This window comes from Podarcis muralis, chromosome 12 (genome assembly GCF_964188315.1).
Source record: "Podarcis muralis chromosome 12, rPodMur119.hap1.1, whole genome shotgun sequence".
NCBI lineage: Eukaryota > Metazoa > Chordata > Lepidosauria > Squamata > Lacertidae > Podarcis > Podarcis muralis.
In genome coordinates, this window is record NC_135666.1 from 57,948,122 (window position 1) to 57,971,754 (window position 23,633).

General features: G+C 42.9%; 1 protein-coding gene across 4 annotated transcripts in view; it reads right to left on the reverse strand.

Annotated features, from left to right (window-relative positions):
• The window catches only part of LOC114606997 (amphiphysin), an 87,556-nt gene that overhangs the window by 44,282 nt on the left and 19,641 nt on the right, over positions 1 to 23,633 (reverse strand). For all 4 annotated transcript variants that reach the window (XM_028749680.2, XM_028749682.2, XM_028749681.2 and 1 more), the window contains exon 2: positions 2,763 to 2,843. In XM_028749680.2, the coding sequence (XP_028605513.2) occupies positions 2,763 to 2,843 (81 nt within the window). The remainder of the gene's footprint in view (positions 1 to 2,762; positions 2,844 to 23,633) is intronic.

Here is a 23,633-nt window from a genome sequence, read left to right on the forward strand (position 1 = left end):
CAAACAGCAGATAACATGGTTGTTGCCTGAAAGGAAAGCTGTCTCAAAAGATCCTGCTTCAGCACACACTGTAGGACTAGATGAACTTCTGATCTCCTACCAGCCTCACAGCTCCATGACTCTATTGCACCAATCCATATCTTACTGAGTTGAATTTTCAGGGAAGAAGAAGAAGAAGAAGAGGAGGAGTTTGGATTTGATATCCCGCTTTATCACTACCCGAAGGAGTCTCAAAGCGGCTAACATTCTCCTTTCCCTTCCTCCCCCACAACAAACACTCTGTGAGGTGAGTGGGGCTGAGAGACTTCAGAGAAGTGTGACTGGCCCAAGGGCACCCAGCAGCTGCATGTGGAGGAGCAGAGACACGAACCCGGTTCACCAGATTACGAGTCCACCGCTCTTAACCACTACACCACACTGGCTCTCACTGGCTCACTAGAAGCTTTGAGGAACTGGAATCTGAAGAAGTGTCCAGAGCCACAGAGCCAGAAATATTACATTTCAGCTCAGAACGTGCCTGCTCCACGTGACAAGCCACAAGGGATGCAATCTGTGTGTCATCCTGGCCACTAGGGCTTCCTGGGCAGGTATAGCTACAAAAGGCCCACTGTCTGCACTGGTTCTTTGCCTGGGGAGCGACGGTCTCCCTGGCTCTGGTATGCCTGCCTTGATCTCCTGACACAACGCCTGGTTCCTGGCTCCCAGCTCCACTCCGGCAGCTGCTCCCAGCTCAGCCCTGACAAAAAGCAACCCAGAAAAAATGTGGGAGTGCATATTGCAACTTCTGCAAAAAGCAGAGAAAGGGATGGGAATCCACTGAAACTCCTTGTGTGCTGCAAGCTACCTCCATTATGAATTCCATCTGCCTATATCAAAGGAGTATTAACAAAAGAAAGGGGCTCTTGTCAAAAGTCCTTAAGGAGACCTTTAGAGTCAGAAAGCTCTTCTTCATGATACGCTGAATATACTGTGTAATTATGAAAGGCCTACAGACCCATTGCTGCCTGCCTGATAACCTTTAAATTATTCCTTTGAAGCTACTGTAAAGGTGTCAGATTGTAGTCAGAATTTTGCCTGGGGAGCTTACCTACACTACAAAGGCATACTCTTTAATCAGCATGAAAAGAAAAAACTTCATTAGCACAAGAAAACACAAACACACACACACACACACACACACACACACACACACACACACACTGAGGGATGTCCATCTGTAAGCTGGGAAATCAGACACATGTTCATTAAGATGGCTGTAAGGAAGGATGAACAGGTTTGTATTCCACATAAATGGGGCACATTAGCATACAGCAACACACCATAAAAGAATAAAAATTCACAATTTAGTTTGCAATTTACCAAGATAGGACCTAACTCTTGCTTTTATATCTATGGGGCAATGGGCCATTCCCTTCCATGACCCCAAATGGATGTTCCCCAAGTGGATCCAACACAAACAGTGGAACTGTCAGATTTTTTAATTTGATGCCTCCTAGTAAAAGAGAAAACCTTGGGGACAGTCTGAGCTACACAGTCCTGATTTATTACCATTGCTTCTCTTGTCAGTCTTAAGAACTGCTGATTTGGGAGCGTTTTATGCGAGGGTAAGACTAATTTCTTAAAGAACCTGAGCGCTATCCACCTCAACTTGTTCTTTTCAAAAATTGTACATATCTTTGTGGGCATTTTTCCTAATATGTGCCCCAATACAATGCATTTTTGCTATTTTCACTAAAAAAGCACACATTTTTGTACACATTCAGCTTGCAGAACTGCACTGCTAAATCAGAGAAGTGCAATTGTCCATAGAGAGCTGTGTTTTGGTTTACATATTGAACCTCAGCACCACACCGATGCCTATGGTGGCATATTCTCTTCCACGTTCCTGTTCAGAGTCGAAGGACAGAGAGCAGCTGCTGCGTCTAGCAGTACTGCTACCATGCACTTAATTCTCTAAGTGATCAAGCAGCAACTGCAAGGAAAAGCAACCAACCGACAGTCCTCTGCCTGTCTCTGGGTGGTGGTGGAAATTTTGCCCTGAGAGTCTGGGGTGGATAAGCTTCCTTGAAACACAGGACTACTCCTAACAGCCCTTACAGGGGAGTGTTGTATTTTAGGGTACAGTCCATGTGGGGTCACAAGGAAGTCAAAGAGGCTTGGCGTGTATCTCCCATGAAGCTTAGAGGGCATTGTGGGTGACATGTAGGCATTCCATAGTAAATAGGTAAAGGATCTAGTGTGGTGTAGTGGTTAAGAGCAGTAGACTCGTAATCTGGTGAATCGGGTTCGATTCCCCACTCCTCCACATGAAGCTGCTGGGTGACCTTGGGCTAGTCACAGTTCTTTGAAGTCTCTCAGCCCCACTCACCTCACAGAGTGTTTGTTGTGGGGGAGGAAGGGAAAGGAGAATGTGAGCCGCTTTGAGATAAAGTGGGATATCAAATCCAAACTCCTCTTCATCCATGACAGACAAACTGACAGAGCAAAGTCTGAAAACTTTAGCTCCTACAATGCCCCCCAGCATTGGTTTCCTATGTTGCCTTACAACAGGGATGGGGGAACCTCTGGCTCTCCAGATGTTGCTGGATCTCAAATCTTATCAGCTCCAGCTAGCATGGCCAACAGTCAAGGGCAATGGGTGTTACAGCCCAGCAACTATCCAAAGGGCCACAGACTCCCCACTCCTGCCTTACAACTTTACATGCAAACAAACATAAAAAGCTTATAAAATCCAACCATCAGCAAAGATCAAAGAATCTGACCTCTTGCCTTTTGAAGTTCAGAACATACTCTTCAAACTGTTCATCTTTTGTTTCATCAGCTTTCCCCAGCTTCTGAAGCACCTACGAGAGAGAAGGAAATAGCAAAGTCTTACCTCGAGCAGAGCACTCAAAATCTTGGCAGAACAATGACATTACTTTAACCCCCTCCATTCATTATTTGCTCGTAACATTTATTATTCTCATATTTTATGCCTGCTGCACTCCACAATGCAACACTGATCCCAAATGCACGTCCTTGAGTCTGCTGTTTGAAAAGCTAAACCCCAAGTGGGGAGAGTAGAGGTTCCAAATCACAGAGCCGTTTTCTGTGTCTCTGTGTGGGCGGCTAGAAACACTTTCAGAGCCAGCCAGGGTCTTGTCCTGCTTTTATGAAGCGATAGATCTTCCTGTCGATGAACAATCCCAGAGGTTCCATTGCAGCAAAGTGTGGAAGAGATTCAGAACAATAACCTCTGTCTCAGTGCATGGTCTTAAAACCCAGACTTGATTAGGCCTCCCCCTACATGTTAAAGTTCATTATACACGGCAGTGATCAGCATTATTCTAATTTGTATGGAATTTTAAACACACAGTAATGGAGAAAGTGAAATGTTTGAAATGGTCTGACTTCTAATGAGGCATGAAATCATCTTCAGCTTAGTTTAGAGCTAGCAGTACATAACATTGGTGTGTGGACATAAAACAGTGTTATGAAAAAGCTTTATTAATAAAAAATAAGGTAGGAAGGAACAAGAGGGACTTTTAACAAAATACTCAGATCTTGCCCTAGGAAGAGACTAATGAATAAGATAACCTTTTGTGAAAGTTAAGAGATGCGGTTATGGATTATTCTGTAGGTCTCATGAGAATGCACTGAGGAGATGCATTACATATGTATAGACACAAGCAGCACAAAATTAAAGCATGAGTTTCCTACATGATGGATTCATTTGGGTACAGAATTATCTACTCCATGTTTCCATCAGAACAGAGGACCATTTAAGCCAGGGCTGGAGATACCTCTCCCTCCAGGTTTTGCTTGACTTCAGTTCCCAGCATTCTTGATCCCCAGCCGGCAGATGAGAGTTGGAGTTCAAGAGCTCAGCCAGTAAGAGCACAAGACTCAATTTCTGGGTTGTGGGTTGGAGCCTCACACTGGGCAAAAGATTCCTGCATTGCAGGAGAGTGGACTCTCGTTGTCCCTTCTAACTCTACAGTTCTATGATTCGATGAACTTTTGGAGCACTGCAGATTCTCTACCCTTGATCATTGGTCCCCAACTGGTGGGTCATGACTCACAACTTCATTTTGCCCCAACCAATGGTAGGCCTCATCAATGGTGCTACCACTATTTTCTGTTTCTTGGTTTAGGGTTGCTTATGTCTTCAAGAGAAGGAGAAGAGGGTGGGGGGGAGGGAGAAAGGAGATAGCCAGGTATATATGAACATTTAAAAAGTGGCTCCCTAAAAGGTCACAATTTGAAAATGGGGAAGACTACAGATTAAACATCTAAGTGGCCTTAGACATGTGGCTGAAGGCCATTCAGCATTTGAGGAGAACGTATGCCATTTAACAGTATTTCTGCATTAAATCAATGTAAAATATGAATGCTCTTGAAGGCTCTATGTGTTCTCAGTGTTTGGGCTAAGTGCACTTAAGTCTTGCCACAGCAAACTCTGGGTTATCCCTAGTCAAGCTACATGGGCCAAACAGATGCCCTTGTGAAGTCTAATGGGATTAAGGGTAGGGTGGCAGCAACCCGCTAATGTGATCACAAGCAGTCTGGGAGCAAAGCTTCGTTCTTTTGGCAACAGATGCAAGAGCAGGAATAAAGGAGAAGGCAGCTGGGTGCAAATGGCGATGTATTTCCACAGCTAACTCCTCCATATACAAGCAGCTGCCAATAAGGTGGGAGCGGAGATGGGAAAAGTCAGACCATCAATGTCATGTTATGCTTTCTGTATTACTAGGCATTACAGAGGAGAGAAAAAGCAGACTTGGGGTGGGCATGGGGTGCTGCTCTTGGTAGCAGCCATGCATCTGTTACAACATCTGGCTTTGCCTCACTCGGAGAAGCAACATAAAAGCATTATTATTTGATTTTGAATGGTTTGACGTACTACTGGGCAGGCTGAATAAACTGAATCCTCTTTTTTTGCGCATCTGGAATAAACTCAGAATCGGGATGTGACATGTTCTTCCTTCAGAAACACCACACGCAAGTGAGTCTCCAATTACAGGCTTTTGCCTTTCCTCATTAAGGGTAAATCTAAAAATACCATGTTCCTATACAGTAGCCTTTTCGTTTTCCCAGTTTGCAACCAAGCAGAAGTTTCCCCAAGATGGCTCTGGAAATAAACCAGGTCAGATGGACTTGGAGAGCATTCCATTCCCTTTGCTCTCCAGCCTCCAAATTCCTGCGTCAGCAGAAACTCGGCAAAGTGGATTTGGGTTACTATCTACATGGTTCAAGCAGAATGCTGAGCACTGATCCCCATGGCAACCAAGCCATGTGATCTTGCCCTTTGTTAAGGGTGGTTTTTTTTTTTTTAAAAGAACAACAATGGAGTTTCAGTTTCAAATCTGTATAAATCCAGCAGTAGCTCTGCAGCAGCAAGGAGGCCAGACAGGACTTGTCTGGCCAGCAGGACCTGCGTGTCTGTGGGAAGTCCCAGTGGGCAGGCCACAGAATACTGGGGGTGGCCCCCTCCTTGAATTTTTTTGGGCCCTTAGCCCCCCATAGATAGCACCCCTGATGCTTTGATTCTTACTCACTGGACAGAAACAGGACTCAAAATAATAAATGCAGCAGAGCACAAGCTCCTTCCCTAGGTAGCCAGAGACTCATAGCATTGTAGCGTTGGACTGTCAATGGAGGAAGCTTTTTGCCCAATGCAAGGCTCAAACCGACGACCCTGAGTTGAAGTATCTCATGCTCTACCGACTGAGCTATTCCATCAATGTCAGGCGGTTACTGAAAAGAAATCAGTAGGGTGCAGCAAACATGAATATAGGTGAGAACGTTATATTGGTCTGGAGGAAAGAACACGTTGGGACACAACACTAAAGGAAACCAACCTTCAAAGGTGACCGAACTGCTTTTCCAATCCTATGCACAATTTACTTTTGTGGAGCACTGATTCAAACACTTTCTGCTCACTAGTAGAGCACCTGCTGCCTTGCATGGCAGAAGATTCCCTGTTCAATCCCAGCATATCAGGTAGGGCTGGAGAGATTCCCTGTTTGAAATCCTGAAAAGCCACTGCTAGTCCATGTTGACACTGCTGAGCTAGATGGACCCAGTGGTCTGACTCAGTCTGAGGCAGCTCCCTCTATTATTCCCAGGAAGCACTGGCTCAGGTTATACCGTATTTTTCGCTCTATTGGACGCACCGGACCACAGGATGCACCTAGTTTTTAGAGGGGGAAATCAAGGGGGGAAATATTATTCCCCCCCCCAGCCCCAAAGAGCAACGGACAGGCTGCGTGCTTCCTCTTTAGCCTTGAGCAGCATCTTTAGCCTTGCACAACGGGATGGATCGTGCCCGCTGTCCACCGGGGCTGGACTAGATGACTCCTGGGGTTCCCTTCCAACCCTGCAATTCTGTGCCCTCAAAAGTTGTTGGGGGTCTCCACCACTGGAGGCTTTTAAGCAGTGGTTGGGGGACCATCTGCCTGGCGTTCTTTAGCTGTGATTCCTACATTGTGAAGGGGCTGGGCTAGATGACCCTCGGGTGGCCCTCCCAACGCTATACAGTCCTACACTTCTGCGGCAGGAGATCCACAGCCACTTCACACAATGCCCACTCCCAATTTTCATTGGAGAGACATGTGGCTTCACTGTCTAGGTAGGTACCCCCCTACCTGCCACTCTTCCCTCACCCCACTTAAGCCGAGGGAATTCCTGCCCAGAGAAGCTCCCAGGTGAGGCAAGGGTTAAGATCTACCTCTGGTAAATGGCTTTGTATCCTCCCTCTTTCCCTTTTCTCTTCTTCTTCTATGCTAGTTCCTTCTCTTGTGTTTTGTTTAATCTGTTTTTATTGTATACTAAAATAAAAGCTGCAGTTTCCTTTTTTATAATATTCCCCCCCTCCAAACTAAAACGTTAATCTAGATAAAAACACTGATCCAGAGGAAAATAAGGGGGTGGAGAAAGGACGAAAAAAGAAAAAGAGGTAGAGATAGAGAGATTTTTAAAAAGTTGGCTTCTTTAGCCTTGCACAATCTCTCCAGTCGTGGGAGGCTACACACGGCTAAAGAGGAAGCCCGGGCAGCGAGCGGGATGGATCGCGCTCGCTGCCCAGGCTTCCTTTTGCCTTGCGTAGCCTTCCATGACTGGAGAGATTGCGCAAGGCTTTTCTAGAGGAGGGAGAAGCCCGCAAGAGCCGCGCGAAGCTTGTGTGTGGCTCTTGGGGGCTTTTCCTGCTTGCCTCCCCCCCTGCATTCGCTCCATAGGACGCACAGACTTTCCCCCTTCGTTTTTAAGACGGAAAAACTGCGTCCCATGGTGCGAAAAATACGGTAAGTGGAAGCAGAGGCAATGGCTCCAATATCATCAATTGTATGAGACATTCAAATTAGACAAAAGAAAAGGATTCGCAACAGAACCATCTAGACTAGAGAATGACCTGATTAACTCAAAAGTAAAGACACTTTCTAAAATGTACCAACTCCTCCTTGAATGGGAAGTCAAGGAAGAGGAGGTAAAATCTGTCTTTGGTTATAATATCTTAATGAAGGATTGGGGAAACCTCTGGAACATGAATATGAAAGTCACTGCTTGCTACACACTGAGAGTTTTTTTTTAAAAAAATGCAGTATCGTTGGTACAGGACCCCTTTAAAATTATCCAAAATGTACAAAAACGTATCAAATAAAAGTTGGAGATGTGGAGAAGCAGTGGGATCTATGCTGCATATGTGGTGGACATGCAAAAAAAATTAAGGAATTCTGGGATGAAATATATATGGAACTTTAAAAAATGCTTAAGGTTGTGTTTATATATATATAAAAACCCCAGAGGCTTTCCTTCTCAGAATATTAGGTCCTGGCATTTCAAACAATGCAAGGGAACTATTATTCTACGTGACAGTGGCTGCAAGAATTTTAATAGCCTCAAACTGGAAAGGAGGGAAAATACCATCAATGTCAGAGTGGCAACAAAAATTAATGGAATACGCAGAGCTGGCTAAGTTATCAGGAAAAATAAGAGACCATGCAGATCAAATATTTTTAAATAAATGGGGTCTATTTAAAAGTTACATTAAAGATTGCAACAGTATGGAGTCTGTGGCAGCCTTTGAATGGCTTCTGTAATCCACTGAATAAGTTTAAGAAAGTACATTATCTTTGATAATTATTAAAAATAGGGATGAATAGTGTCCTAGATAAATACATATTTAAAGCTACATGGAATTGGCGGGAAGTCATTGGAATCAAAAGAAGACTGTGATAAAGTGTAAGAGATATTGAGAATTTGTTTGTTGTTCATTTTTTATTATGGATAACTTTGATTTTGTGTTGTTGTTTTTAAGTTCAATAAAGCAATATAAAAGCAAAAAAAAAAAAAAATGGAAGCAGAGGCAACATTCACTCGGAGGGAGGAGTCTGAAAGGCTAAAGGATAGGAGAAGACATATCAGGCAAGACAGTAAAAAGAGCTCCCTAAGAGCCAGCTTTCTTAGGCTGACTATTTTGGAAAGGATAGGGTTTCTAAACAATGGACAATTGGTGGCAAACAAGTCACCCTTTTAGGTTTGAAGTGCTTTCGTTAAAGAGTATGAACGTAATCCTATCCCAGTCTGAAGGTTCCTATAGAATGCTCTGCCAATAGAGATTCAGGCAGGTGCCTTCTGTTTTAACCTTTAAGCACCTACTAGAATACCTCCTGGGACGCGGGTGGCACTGTGGGTTAAACCACAGAGCCTAGGACTTGCCGATCAGAAGGTTGGCAGTTTGAATCCCCACAACGGGGTGAGCCCCCGTTGCTCGGTCCCTGCTCCTGCCAACCTAGCAGTTCGAAAGCACAAAGTGCAAGTAGATAAATAGGTACCACTCCAGTGGGAAGATAAACTGTGTTTCCGTGCGCTGCTCTGGTTCGCCAGAAGCGGCTTAGTCATGCTGGCCACATGACCCGGAAGCTGTACGCCGGCTCCCTCGGCCAATAAAGCGAGATGAGCACCGCAACCCCAGAGTCGGCCAAGACTGGACCTAATGGTCAGGGGTCCCTTTACCTTTAGAATCCCTCCTGACTACCATTGTTCTATAAGCTTAGAGCTGTTGTGCATGAAACCCACTCAGCACAAAAGTTGGCTTGTTAATAGCACTGTGTTGCTGGACAATATTATACCCTCTCACAGACTTGAGAGCCCTACTAGTTACTCCGAATTAGGCTGCTCACACTGGATGCAATCAGATTCTCTCTAAATTTATTATTTTGCTCTCTGGGCCTTCTAAAAGTTCTGCCAGTCTTAATCCAAATCACTGCAAATGTTGTTTGGAGATGTACTAAATTTAATTGCATTTTTTTCCCTCCAAGCAATCCTTCCCTTTCAGGAGAAAGGGTCTAAACAAGTCTGTTTAGAATATAAATTTGATGGACCCAAACATGGTTTTTTTCTTTGTACCAGAGGGGAAATATCCATAGTTAACACTTGAAATTAGAAAATCCAGAGTTTGATGTAAATGAAAAAGCCACAGCAAAATATCAAACAATCCAATCCAAGTCCATCCTGTCCTATATTTGGGGGAGGGGGGGGGGGAAGAGAACAGGGCCACTAACAAAACTCACCTCTTTTCATATCTTTGGGAAAATAGTAAAATAGAATACTGCTTTAGTGAAACCATATGTTCAGTTGGGCTGTCCACATTAATATGTATGTTTTTAGCAGCTCATTAACAAACTAATTGCCAATGAATCCGCTCTAATGATAGCTATCAGAGATTCCAGTTCACATTGATCATCAGGAAAGGGTGTGTGTGTGTGTGTGTGTGTGTGTGTGTGTGTGTGTAAGTATTAAAAAACTTCAGGGTGCCAATGCTATCACACTTTCCAATACCTTTCTAAAAAACATTTGATAGTCCAAAAGAGACTTGGCAAATCCATTTTTCAGCATTGCAAGAATTGAAATATTTCTGTTATTTATTTCACATATGAACTTCGCTATTTCTTCTTTATCTGGGTTGTTTGACTTATATAACTTAGAATACTATATTTTTTAAATGTGCTGATATAAAGAGATTTAGCTGTATCATTTCCCCTCGTTATTGGTAGAATTTGTTCCATCTGTTGTTTTTTCTTCAAATGATCTGCAATTCCTCTGCTTATTCCCTCATTGAAAGATCTTGTGTTTACTGAAGTAAATTGGTTGGTATAATTTGTTAGCTTCTTCAGATTGTAATTACTGGATAAACCCATTTGAAATAAATACATATTGGAATCCATTAAGTCTTTAAGAGGAGAACAAAGCCCCAGGTCCTGAGTGTTAAATATAATAGTATGATAAAACCCTTTCAAACTTACTATAAATAAAACCTATTCAAACCCCCCATTGAAAAGCAATATCCTGATGAAAAATAGGTTGGCATAATCAAGGCAAGAAGCATAACTGCAGTGTTTCCTTTAAAAAAAGGTAAAGATCTGGTATTACTATCTTTTTATACAAGTCTATCACTTTTAAAGGATGACTAAAAATATTTATCAGTATCTTAGCAAGGATGTTAAATAGTATTGGATATAAATATACACATTAAGATCAAACAGGGTTTTAATGGAAGAGAAAAATGAGCAACAATAGGAAAATATAACATACCATCAGAGATTATAAGTCCAAAACTTTAAAGGACATCTTGCTGACATTATTGATAAAGAAAAAGCTTTTGACATTTTTGAATGGCCTTTCTTTTCTTTTCTATTTTGAAACACTTGAACCTTTTAATTTCTTAATGGTCCTCAAACAAAAGCAATAATTTCTTAAAAATTATTGACCAATCAAAAGGTAGATGAAGTTGGTTTGTTAGTTTTGTTATTTATTTTAGATTTAGAATGCACGGCAAATTAAAAGAAAAGCAGAAAAGCGAAAATGAAATTCAAAAGGAAAAAGGAAAATGAATATGAGAAAATGGGGCAAAACATCTGTAAAAATATTGAAAACATAAGCTTGTATATGGGTGGCATTGTCCAGATGCTAAATAACCAGTGTAGCTCCTACCTGAAGTGGAATTAATAACAACAGAGTCTATTAGCTGGATAAAGGTGAGTAAGAGGGAAAACATCAGGAAAAATGATAAAATTGCAGAGAACTAGTGCCAACTTATATGCAGAATTCATCATGCAAAAGGCTGGGCTTTCCCAAACTTAATTCCCAAACGGGAATTAAGATTGCCGGAAGAAATATCAACAACCTCAGATATGCAGATGACACAACATTGATGGCAGAAAGTGATGAGGAATTAAAGAACCTTTTAATGAGGGTAAAAGAGGAGAGCGCAAAATATGGTCTGAAGCTCAACATCAAAAAGACAAAGATCATGGCCACTGGTCCCATCACCTCCTGGCAAATAGAAGGGGAAGAAATGGAGGCAGTGAGAGATTTTACTTTCTTGTGCTCCATGATCACTGCAGATGGTGACAGCAGTCACGAAATTAAAAGACGCCTGCTTCTTGGGAGAAAGGCAATGACAAACCTAGACAGCATCTTAAAAAGCAGACATCACCTAGCTGACAGAGGTCTGTATAGTTAAAGCTATGGTTTTCCCAGTAGTGATGTATGGAAGTGAGAGCTGGACCATAAAGAAGGCTGATGGCTTAAGAATTGATGCTTTTGAATTAAGGTGCTGGAGGAGACTCTTGAGAGTCCCATGGACTTCCATTCTTAAGGAAATCAGCCCTGAGTGCTCACTGGAAGGACAGATCCTGAAGCTGAGGCTCCAATACTTTGGCCACCTCATGAGAAGAGAAGACTCCCTGGAAAAGACCCTGATGTTGGGAAAGATGGAGGGCACAAGGAGAAGGGGACGACAGAGGACAAGATGGTTGGACAGTGTTCTCGAAGCTACCAGCATGAGTTTGACCAAACTGCGGGAAGCAGTGGAAGACAGGAATGCCTGGCGTGCTCTGGTCCAGGGGGTCACGAAGAGTTGGACACGACTAAACAACAACACAGGCCACAAGGTACCAGAGCTGGTTACTCTAGTATATGTATGAGCCACAGCATGTTGCACTGCAGAGAGATGTGTCACCATCAGCAGATCTTTATCCACAGATATAAGTGACCAGGGAAAGATGTACAATGCTATTTCTCCTGTGGACACCCTGTTTAGCAAAGACAAAAGTAGTTTTCCCATTACAGGAGCAGATTACTAAATTCATGGCAGAGAGACTCTGCAATTATTTTTGTTCAGGTCTCCTAATTTACTTGTTATTTTTACTCCCAAATATCTACTGGCTCCTCTTGCACAACTATATCCAATTCTCTTCCCACTGAAGTGAAGCAATCCCCAATATTGTATGGGGAGATTTCAGCTGTTTGAAGTTTTGTTTGTTTGGGGGTAGGATTTTAGCTGTGACCTGCAGTTTCCACTCCTTTCCTAGCTGCATAGAAGAAACAGCCCCTTGGAATCAGGATTCTGGTTCTGCCCCTCGTCACACCTCTGCCTTTAATTGTTACTGCAGTCACGCCTGAACCAAAGGCTGGGAGGTCTGCCAAGATGCTGCTGCAATACTACTTCATGAAATTCAAATGCACACTGCCAAAAGCCTGAGGGAACGTTTCTACCTATATTCCTTCAAAAATGGCCTGCTTGAATAATATAGAAAATGAAGCAGGAATTATTCTGCAGTCAAAGACAGGGAAACTCAGCAATCTGAGGGTGTGAAATCCTATTAAGCACAGGTTAAATCTTTTAATTTGTGGTGATCAAGCAGGTTTACGCGAGGGGAGAGGTTGCACTGAACTTACTGGCTTCCCAAGAAGAGCATTAGATGCCACCCAAAATAAGCAAACAGCCAAATCACCATCAATTTGCACAATTTTCCTCCTTCCAGTTCTTCTCCATAACACTCTTTTTGGTAACATGACAGATTGGAAGCCATTTCTAATACACAGCTACATTTTGCTGCCTTGCAGCTGAATGTGTAATCTGACTCCACGGGAAAGCATCTCATTCCAAAATTCTGCCTGCGGCATTTTCCCTCTGATGGCTCGTTCATACACACAGACAAACACACAAAGCTGCCACTTGTTACTGCAGTAATCGAAAGAGAACATGCATGTGTGAATCAGTAGCTCTGCTTACGGTGTTTGAGTCAATGAGAACCAATAGCTCTTTGCATGCTATCGCAGCTCTAGCAGCTCTTGAGATAATAGTGCTGTAAAGAACTCACAGTCAGGTGTAAGCTGGATGTTACTGCATTTAATAAAGGCTTCAACAGTTGATAGGTGATCCAATAAAGTAGCTTAGATAAAACAAACATTTGCTGCTGTACACCAGCCTTTTCCAATATGGTGCCCTTCGTATCACCAATATGGAGGGCACCAAATTAGTGAAGGCTGATGCACAATATCAACACCCTACTAATAATGAGCACCTTCAAAAGCTAACAGCATGCTTACTACTACTACTACTACTACTACTACTACTACTACTGCCTCAAACACTGAGGGATGGGAAGCAGTTGTCAGCCTCCACTATAGCAAAGCAACACCTGAGCCCACAGTTTGAATCCTGACATTAAAATACCCTCCAACATTTCTCATATGAAGATAGGGAAATTAAAGTATATGTCTGTTTTATTCTGTGAGTTTGTTAAGTACAGAACATGTTGTTGCTTTTTAAAGAAAAATTAAGGGACTGGTGATTTATCATTGCTGTCGAAGCTCTGGGAAAGCATTTACATGCTGTTAGCTCCGTTAGCCCACAAGGCAATATTTGCTTATGGATTTCCTCTCCAAACCTTATCCAGGTCAAGCAGAAATTGATTATTTAACCACACACACAAGCAGAAGATAATGTGCATTAAATTCCACGAGCAAGTGTCACGTTCCATCTGTGCCAAACGGCTGCAGTTGTTGTTGTTTTATTATTGAGCTGATTTTTAAAATACACTTCAGATTTTTATAAAATATCGATATAAATAAACTATGCAATCCAAACACAAAAGAGAAGCACACAAAAGAGCAGGTGCATAATATTACTGGACATTTCAAACATTTCCACTCAGTTTCAAACCTATTAATACTCCAGACCTTGACTAATCCAAATAAATCATGCTAATTGTATCTTTATTTATTTCCAATGGGTTTTTTTTTTAAAAAAGCAACTTCAGTTGTTCATTCTACCTGGGTCAACATCCACCTCTGTCTCTCTAGCTGATGAGCTGGGCAAGTCCAGGTATGGCTGGGAAGGATACCTGTCTAAAACTCTTCAGAGCTGCTTTGTTGACAGTATAGTAGTACCTCGGTTTATGAACTTAATCCGTTCCAGAAGTCCATTCTTAAACTGAGGCGCGCTTTCCCTAATGAGGCCTCCCGCCGCCGGTGCCCTTCCACCGTTCGGCTTCCATTCTTAGACCGAGGTAAAGTTTGCAAACCAAGACACTACTTCCGGTTTTGCGGAGTTCGTAAACGGAATAGTTTGTTAACAGGGCTGTTCGTAAACCAAGGTCCCACTGTACTGAGCTACATGGACCAAGAGTGTGACTCAGAACAGGGCAACTTCTTATATTCCAACTTGAGAGGTGGGGGCCAACCTGTGGCCATGCGGACTAGAGCTGATGAGAGCTCAAGTCCAACATGTCAATGACCAAAGAGTTGCCATCTCTGTTCTAACAGCTCTAAAGCTCGTGCCACAATCCTAAGAACATTTACTGACTGGTTTTACTACATGCACTTTAGGTTCCAAGCATTCAACAGCAACTGTGTTCAAAATAAAACTACCACGCTGCTTCATGGATTTTTAAATATTTAACTCAGCATTTGCAAAACTCAGCAATGTAACACCTGGTAGCTACATCAGTGTCTGTGTATGCACTGTGTATCAAATAATAAAGTGGACAGGTTTTTAATGTATTGTCTGGGATGTACTGTGTAGCTAGCTTTGGAACTGTATCTCTCATTTGAAACTGAGTGGATTATCAAAAAGGGATTGTGAGATAACATGTCTGCTGTTCAAAAAATAAAATAACAAGGCTCTGGAAGTCCCAGGAATTAGAGCACGCACTCAGTGACTTTGCTTCCAGATCCTCAAGCATGATACAATTAACATGCCAGTAGCAGTAGCAAAGGAAAAGTGAGGTGAAAGATAGTGTTGTCTGAATGAGGTAAAGAAAAGATTAAAATGCCTAAATAACAAAAATACTCCATTGCAAGCAACACCACCCCAGACCATCATCTGAACCGCTGCTCTCAGAAACATTGCAAAGTGTGTGTCTCATGAAAGCAAGAAGACTTGGCACCATACATATTGTTGGGCGCAGTGCTATTTTTTTAGAAAAAAAGGGGTGCCAGGGCTCACCATGAACTTCTCCCTTGTTCTCTTGGAATGGCAAAGGCGCCCACTTGAGAGGTGCCGGAGCTGAGCTCTGGTGAGCTCTGGCTGCGGGGGAAAAGAGACCCAGTTGCAGGCCACCCCAATCTCGGAGCGCTGCGAGGGGTTCCATGTACAGTGGTGCCTCGCAAGACGAAAATAATCCGTTCCGCGAGTCTCTTCGTCTAGCGGTTTTTTCGTCTTGCGAAGCAACCCTATTAGCGGCTTAGCACTATTAGCGGCTTAGCGGCTATTAAAGGCTTAGCGGCTTAGCGGCTAAAAGGCTATTAGCGGCTTAGAAAAAGGGGGGGTGGAAAAAAATCGCAAGACTTACAAGACGTTTTCGTCTTGCGAAGCAAGCCCATAGGGAAAATCGTCTTGTGAAGCAACTCAAAAACGGAAAACCCTTTCGTCTAGCGGGTTTTTCGTCTTGCGAGGCATTCGTCTTGTGGGGCACCACTGTACTTACTCAGGGTTCATGTTTGGGCATGAGGAACAGTAGAGACTGTGAAGTCTTTATATGCAACCTGAGCCTACAATGGAGAGGTTCACAGCATTCACACCCCAAAAGGGGTTTCACCCATAGCCACAGCTTGGGAATCAAACAGAAATCAAACATTGCTCTCAGACATTGTTTTTTCTATTGAGGGAGGGGGCTCCACCCATTTGCTGTCTCACACTGAGCCCCTTAACCCCCCCCCCCTTAATGGCTCATCACCTTCTACCACCTCACCAGGAGGCTAGCCTGGTTATTCCAAGAATTAGAAGCCTCGATAAAATCCTAACATTTGCTGGATCCAAGGATTACGGGGGTCTGGCACCCAGCTTAACACCCAAAACACTGTTTTCTTCGCGGGTAAAAACTAGATATTTTCTTTTCTCTGGTCAAAGAGTTCCTTTTGCCTTCTACATGGCTGGCTGTATGCCTTTGATGTTTGGCTTTGAAAGGTGGAATCTGATCCATAACATTTTGATGATCTTTTTACTTTTGAAGCTGGGTATGTGCCTGGACGCCTGCCAACCTAGCAGTTCGAAAGCACCTTCGGGTGCAAGTAGATAAATAGGGACCGCTTACTAGCGGGAAGGTAAACGGTGTTCCGTGTGCTGCGCTGGCTTGCCAGAGCAGCGATGTCACGCTGGCCACGTGACCCGGAAGTGTCTGCGGACAGCACTGGCTCCCGGCCTATAGAGTGAGATGGGCGCACAACCCTAGAGTCTGGCAAGACTGGCCCGTACGGGCAGGGGTACCTTTACCTTTACCTTATGTGCCTGGAAGTAGAGATAAGTTTCAAAGCCTCCGAATCTTTTTATAGCACACAGGCAAATATATGCTTTCACAGGCTTCCATGAAACACAGGTAAGACTGCATCCATTCCTTCCATAGCCTGTGATTATTAATCACTACTAATGATACAGCACGAAGATTCACAGAGCGCCGGCCTTTGCCTTTGTTCTGAAGACACATGAGTTAGCCTTTTGTGCAGAGCTGACTTGTGTTAAGGGCCCATCAACTATATCCTAATGAGCAACTTTCTCAGTGTTTTAATATTAGTATAAATGTGCAGTCTTGCAATCTATGTTTCAGTACATGTTGCACAGTTTCTTTAAAAATGCAAGCTTCCCACTTTGTTTTTGATGTTACACAGGTGAAACTCAAAAAATTAGAATATTGTGGAAAAGTTCATTTATTTCAGTAATTTAACTTAAAAGGTAAAACTAATATATGAGGTAGACTCATGACATGCAAAGCGAGATATGTCAAGCCTTTATTTGCTATAATTGTGATGTTTATGGCGTACAGCTGATGAAAACCCCAAATTAACAATCTCAGAAAATTAGAATATTAAATGAAATCAGCAAAACGAGGACTGCAAATAGAGCAATATTGAATCTCTGATGAGTAGAAGCATGTACATGTACTCAGTAGTTGGTTTGGGCCCCTTTTGCATCAATTATTGCCTCAATGCGGCGTGGCATGGATGCTATCAGCCTGTGGCACTGCTGAGGTGTTATGGAAGACCAGGAAGCTTCAATAGCAGCCTTCAGCTCTTCTGCATTGCTTGGTCTCATGTCTCTCATCTTTCTCTTGGCAATGCCCCATACATTCTCTATGGAGTTCAGGTCAGGCGGGTTTGCTGGCCAATCAAGCACAGTAATCCCATGGGCATTGAACCAGGTTTTGGTACTTTTGGCAGTGTGGGCAGGTGCCAAAGTCCTACTGGAAAATGAAGTCAGCATCCCCATAAAGCTCGTCTGTGGAAGGAAGCATAAAGTGCTCCAAAATCTCCTGGTAGATGGCTACGTTGACCCTGGAATTAATGAAGAACAGTGGACCAACACCAGCTGATGACATGGCTCCCCAAATCTCTTTTCTGATGAGAGCAGCTTTTGCATCTCATTTGGAAACCAAGGACCCAGAGTCTGGAGGAAGAATGGGGAGGCACACAATGCCAGATGCTTGAAGTCCAATGTGAAGTTTCCACAGTCTGTGTTGATTTGGGGAGCCATGTCATCAGCTGGTGTTGGTCCACTGTTCTTCATTAAGTCCAGGGTCAATGCAGCCATCTTACAAAGCAGCACTGGAGAACCCCCAAAAACATCACATGGGAGGAGAGGAGGCAATTGTTCCCCTGGCAAGCTGCAGTGTTTGTGCAGAAGAATCGTTCATTGTAGCGCAGCACTGAATTCCACCCATAACATAGAAAATCCAACACTTCTAAAGGAAAAAAATTAAATATTTTCCATCTTTGCCAAAATAGTTCATATTACATGAATTAGAGGCAAGCGATTCTCGGAAATATCTTTGTTCCCCTCCCAAATGCAGGTACTAGTTTGACACTTTGCACTCATAGTTTACACATTAGAAGAGGTTCAAGCCTATTTTCATTATATGTAATAGACAGTTTTCTATTTAGCTGGAAGCAACATCAGCAGCAGAAACTATTCCCAGCTCATTAGTTTAAAACTCTGTTGAGTTTGAGTCTGAGCATAATGCAATTATATACCAATATAAATGGTTGCACTATTTGAGAGTTATTAAAAAAATATTCTAGTTATTTGTCGTAAAGGCACTCTAGAGCCTTAGCCTTAAAAAAATAATAACTCAAGTCTATCCTTTATACTGAAATACATTTTCCCCCACCCACCCCTGAATTTTAATTTATAGTCAAATACATCAATAACAACCACATGGGAATGCTGTAGGAACTGTTCCCCTTGGTGGCTGGTGAAGGATTATTTAAACAGTCCAATATGTACTGGCAAGCAGCACAATCCTATGCCTATTTACACAGAAGCAAGGCCACTATCTTCAGTGAGGCCCAACTGTGTGAGCTACAAGGAGAAGGAGCCCACAAACACAATTCTCCAGAAACCACACAAACATAGTTTGATTCCCTTTATGTCACCCATTTCCAACCTCGGATCCAGCTTTAACCCTAACATGCATTTGGGAGCACCTTTCTTAAATTTTCACCATCTATTTGAGTGTTCTGTTATTGCGATCCATTTTTGATGTGACTATGACCCGGTATTGCCAGTTGAAGGTACCTAAATAAAGGTACCGCAGCCATGAACTTACCTAGATCAAAGGAGGCTTTTTCCAGGTATGGAAAGGGAAGAACAGGGAGAGCCGACAAAGGAAGAAGCCACAATGCCATCTCTTACAAGAGCACTTTCTATTACTTCGCTGTGTAACAGGTGTGTAGGAAGAAGGCCAGTTTAAATCCCACTACAGGCCATGACTGGGAGAGAGCTGGACCATAAAGAGAGCTGGACCATAAAGAAAGATGGTTGCCAAAGAATTGATGCTTTTGAATTATGGTGCTGGAGGAGACTCTTGAGAGTCCCATGGACTGCAAGAAGATCAAATCGATCCATTCTTAAGGAAATCAGCCCTGAGTGCTCACTGGAAGGACAGATCCTGAAGCTGAGGCTCCAATACTTTGGCCACCTCATGAGAAGAGAAGACTCCCTGGAAAAGACCCTGATGTTGGGAAAGATGGAGAGTACAAGGAGAAGGGGACAACAGAGGACGAGATGGTTGGACAGTGTTCTCGAAGCTACCAGCATGAGTTTGACCAAACTGCGGGAGGCAGTGGAAGACAGGAGTGCCTGGCATGCTCTGGACCAGGGGGTCACGAAGAGTTGGACACAACTAAATGACTAAACAACAACACCACAGGCCATGACAGGAACAAGGCTTCGCTCATTTTTGGAATGCCTAGTCAGGGACCGTCATGCCCAAAGCACAGAAAGTTGCCAAAATCCAAAACTACATTACATACTCCACAGAGTGGCTTCCTACATGCCCAGCCAGCCATTGGAGATGGCATTCATCAGATAATAGCCCACAGACCCAGTCAAAGACGTTGACCAAATCTGCGTAAGGAACCCTGGGCCAAATCTATGCGGCAGCTCAAATCTGGCATGCAGACCTCACATTCAAGTTTCATGTGTGCCTTCCTCTGGAAAAGGCTCTCACATAATATAGACACACATGAGGGAGTGTAGTGTTTGAGCAATTCAGGAAGCATACTACATGGGTCAGTAAGCCTGGTTCCAACATAATCCTCCTAGTCTTTTCAGCCCACCCTTCGCCCTGAAAACTCACTTTTCTACCTACCATGATGGCTTTCAAGGAACTTTGGACTTGAGAAAAATGTAGAAAGAGTTTCACAAGGATGAGGATTCTGCAAGATCCTGCGCTGCCAAGCTTGGGTTGGGCAATGTACTAAAAGCAATTTCATGCCGTGTCAGCTTTGAATTCAACAACACTCAGGTATGCATTTTGGATAGATAAACTTATCAAGAGTCACAAAAGGACAGGATCTATAAACAGCAAATGTTTCTGGTATCACCTGTCTATCTTGGTCACTAGAAGCTTCGCAGGAATAAAATGATATCCCTACCTGTGCAGGAATCTAGCTCATGCTCCTATCTTATCAGCAGATCAGATTCTCATTATACTAAGGTTCAACCTTGGAAGAAAGTCTATCAATATCACACACATCTCATGTTCACCCTTTGCAGTACAGTCCTTAGAATGCTTCCCAGCAGATGGAGTATTATTATTAATTTAAAAAAAGAAATCTTGCATGGTTCTGATGTACTTAAGAGGCTATTTAATAGTAACAGCCATGTTCCAGCAAAACATAGCATCCTTGACCCTGGGCCATTCTGGCTGGGGGTGATGGAAGCTGGGAGCCCAACTATATCCAGACAGTACGATGTTGGCTCTGCTGGTCTATACAGCCAGTTTGGGTCATACTTTCAGAAGGAAGATTTGTTCGCACCATACCATTTGTTAAATTAAGAAATACATTGGAAAACAAACGGAAACAGATTAGCACTCCGCAAAATTCAGAGCATGGGAAGTCACCCAAAGATATATAATTTGGCAATATACTCTGCCCTTTTTAATGTATTGTAATTCAGAATATAATGTGGTTCTTATTGGATTATTAATTTGGAAAGCTCAATAAAATATTATGAAAAAAGGAAAACAAAAGGAAACTGCGCCTAGCAGTTCTTGATTTAAAACCTAGAACACAACTACTTTATTTTATGATCATAGGACCTCCAGACAGTATAAAACAATGCAGCTACATAAGAACATGAATAGTCCCCAAAATATAATTATAAGTGTTTGAACAGTGATTCTGGATCACATCTAGGATTGTCCTCAGTATCACTTGATGTTCTTGCTCTCATTTGGAAAATATATCTGTCCGTATTCTACAAAAGGAGGACCACACATTTTGATACTACACTACACTGAAATGTGTAAATGTTTCTTTGATTGTCCTTGAATCTTTCTGCCACACTTGCCATCCTCACCTCTCACACTAGTGTGGGACACCACACCCTTGGAGAACCACGGGTATAGAGGGACGAACTCCCTTCTTTAGTGATTTCAGTCATTCAATATACGCTACATTCATAGTGGTCCACAGCGAAGCATGAAGAACCAAAATACATCTTCCACTAGGGTTGCCATATCATGAAGAGCAAAAAAGAGGGCAACCCGAGCTGGTGAAAGAGGCATGCGGAGCTGCCATGCCCACATGCCTCTGTCTCTGGCTTGGGTTGGCAGCGGCTGTGGTGTGCAGAACAGCCCAAGCCTGAGCCGCCCAAGTCCAAAAAAATCCATACATTTCCTTTAAAATGTAAAAATCTGTCTGGATTGGAATGTTGGCCTCCCAAAAAACATTGACAGATGAATAAAAAGAGAATACAGTATACCGTACACACACACACACACACACACACACACACACACCAAACTGTACTTGGAAGATGAAAGGACGCACGGCTGTTCAACATGAGGAGAATCGATCAACAAGGGACTGAGGACTTTTGAGTTTAAGATCAGAATGTGGAAAATATGAGCACAACAAGAAGAAAGCAGAAATATATAATTGTGTGAGATGATTCTTCAGAGGTCCAGAATATGGGAAGTCTGTTTGAAATTTATTAATTAATAATTTGGATTGTAATTTGGTCTTCTTCTTCTTCTTCTTTTTGAATTGGATTATGATTTGATTTGATTTGTTATTGACTGGATATTTTTAATGGAAAATTAATAAAAATTATTAAACAAAAAAAAAAATGAATGTTGGCCTCCCAAAAGAGGACATGTCCAGGTTTTCCCGGACATATGGCAACCCTATCTTCCACAGCATCACTTTGCAAAAGGCCACAATTTTGTGATAACCATATAATTTACTAAGAAGAGCACAAGGCAGCCATTGATGCAGAAGGTGTCAGTTGCCAAAGGAGTCCTTTTTCAAGACCTTGAAAGTGAGGTGCAGCCAGTCTTCAGTCCCAGGGTTATAGGGACTGTAACACCTTCTGTAACACCTGAAACACCTTCAGGTGCCAGTGCCATGTCCAGATTTTGGAGGGTCCTTGGGCAAGGCACCCTTCACAGCTCCCCCTCTTGCAACAAATCATGTTCCTCACTGCCATTTTTCTCTTCTTCATTACTGTCTGGTGAGCCGGTAGTGTTAAGTTGTGGGTGAATATATCAGAAAACACAGTGATTCTTCAAACAGCTCCTGTTTATTCACAGACCAGAACAGAACTGAACTGAAGGGTTCAGCCAACCTGCTTATATAGAGCTCAACTACAAAGCAACATTAACCACTTTCTGTAACTATCCAATCACTGAACGTCACTTTTAATTCCTTATTTGCATATGTGGACCTGAGTGAAAACTATCTACAGTATCCCCCTGCTGGCCCAGGGTGAGAACTTCAGTACATAACAGGTAGTACCAAAGAGCCGATGAGGAAGCAGACAGTAACATCCACTACCCCCCCCCCCCCGGTCTACTGCTCTGTCTGGGCTAGAAGAGAAAGGTCTGTGAACAAGCAGGTTGCAAATGGTAGAAGACCATGACCAGGGCCTCTTGTCAGGGGGCTTCCTGCTGAGATGTGGGCCCTTAGCATATGCCCATTTGTGCCAGCCCTTAGCGCCAACCTTGGCAAAAGCACTTTCTTCTGGCATGATGATTTCCAAATGCTCCCCACATATGTCAGTAATATCCAATTTCCTCTATAGCCAAGCTCTGGTAAGCTGCTTCCTCTTTGGCAGCCAATTCTATTAACTGAAAAGTGCACGTTCTCTAGTTTGCTGTGAACTGAAGCTGAGCTCTCCAGTGGTGGGAGACCTCCCAGTTAGCTACTGGTACTGCTCTCCTGAATCATATCCCTTGGGATCTACCCTAAATCCAACAAAATTTTCCAACCCACTCCCAGTATCTTCTTTCCTTCAACTTCCAGAAATATTCCCAGCATAAAAGCTATTATTATTTTGTACTGGATGCTGACTTGCATGACAAATAATACCTGCTGGAATTTCCTCTTTGACACAACTCTTAAGGGTACATTTCCAGGTGCAGCTTTCATATTCCCAGCACCTTCAATCTGAAGACCACAGATCTAGAGGACTGCTGTGTTTTAAAAATCACAAGCCTGCTGAAACAGAACTAGAAGATAATTTCCCATAGGCATTCCAGGGCAGTGACATTACTTCTGGTAGTACAATTCGCTTATTTGGATTGATGCTGGATGACTGCTTTCTACAGTGTCTTCCTCCCTAGAGGAGAACTAACGACCTTGTAGTGCTGGCTGCACAGAAGTACGAAAAGGGAACAGCTCAGTCCCTTATCCTCAATTTGATGGTTTCATTTCCTCTTTGCAATATATTAAAAAAGACAAAAAGAAAATCAGACTAAAGGTTTTGAGGATGTTTTTGCTACTGCAATGAGATTTCCAATGGATGTTGGAGATTTTAGACCCCAGAAAATAGCTCATGTCTGTGGTGTGAGAGGAAGTGCACATTT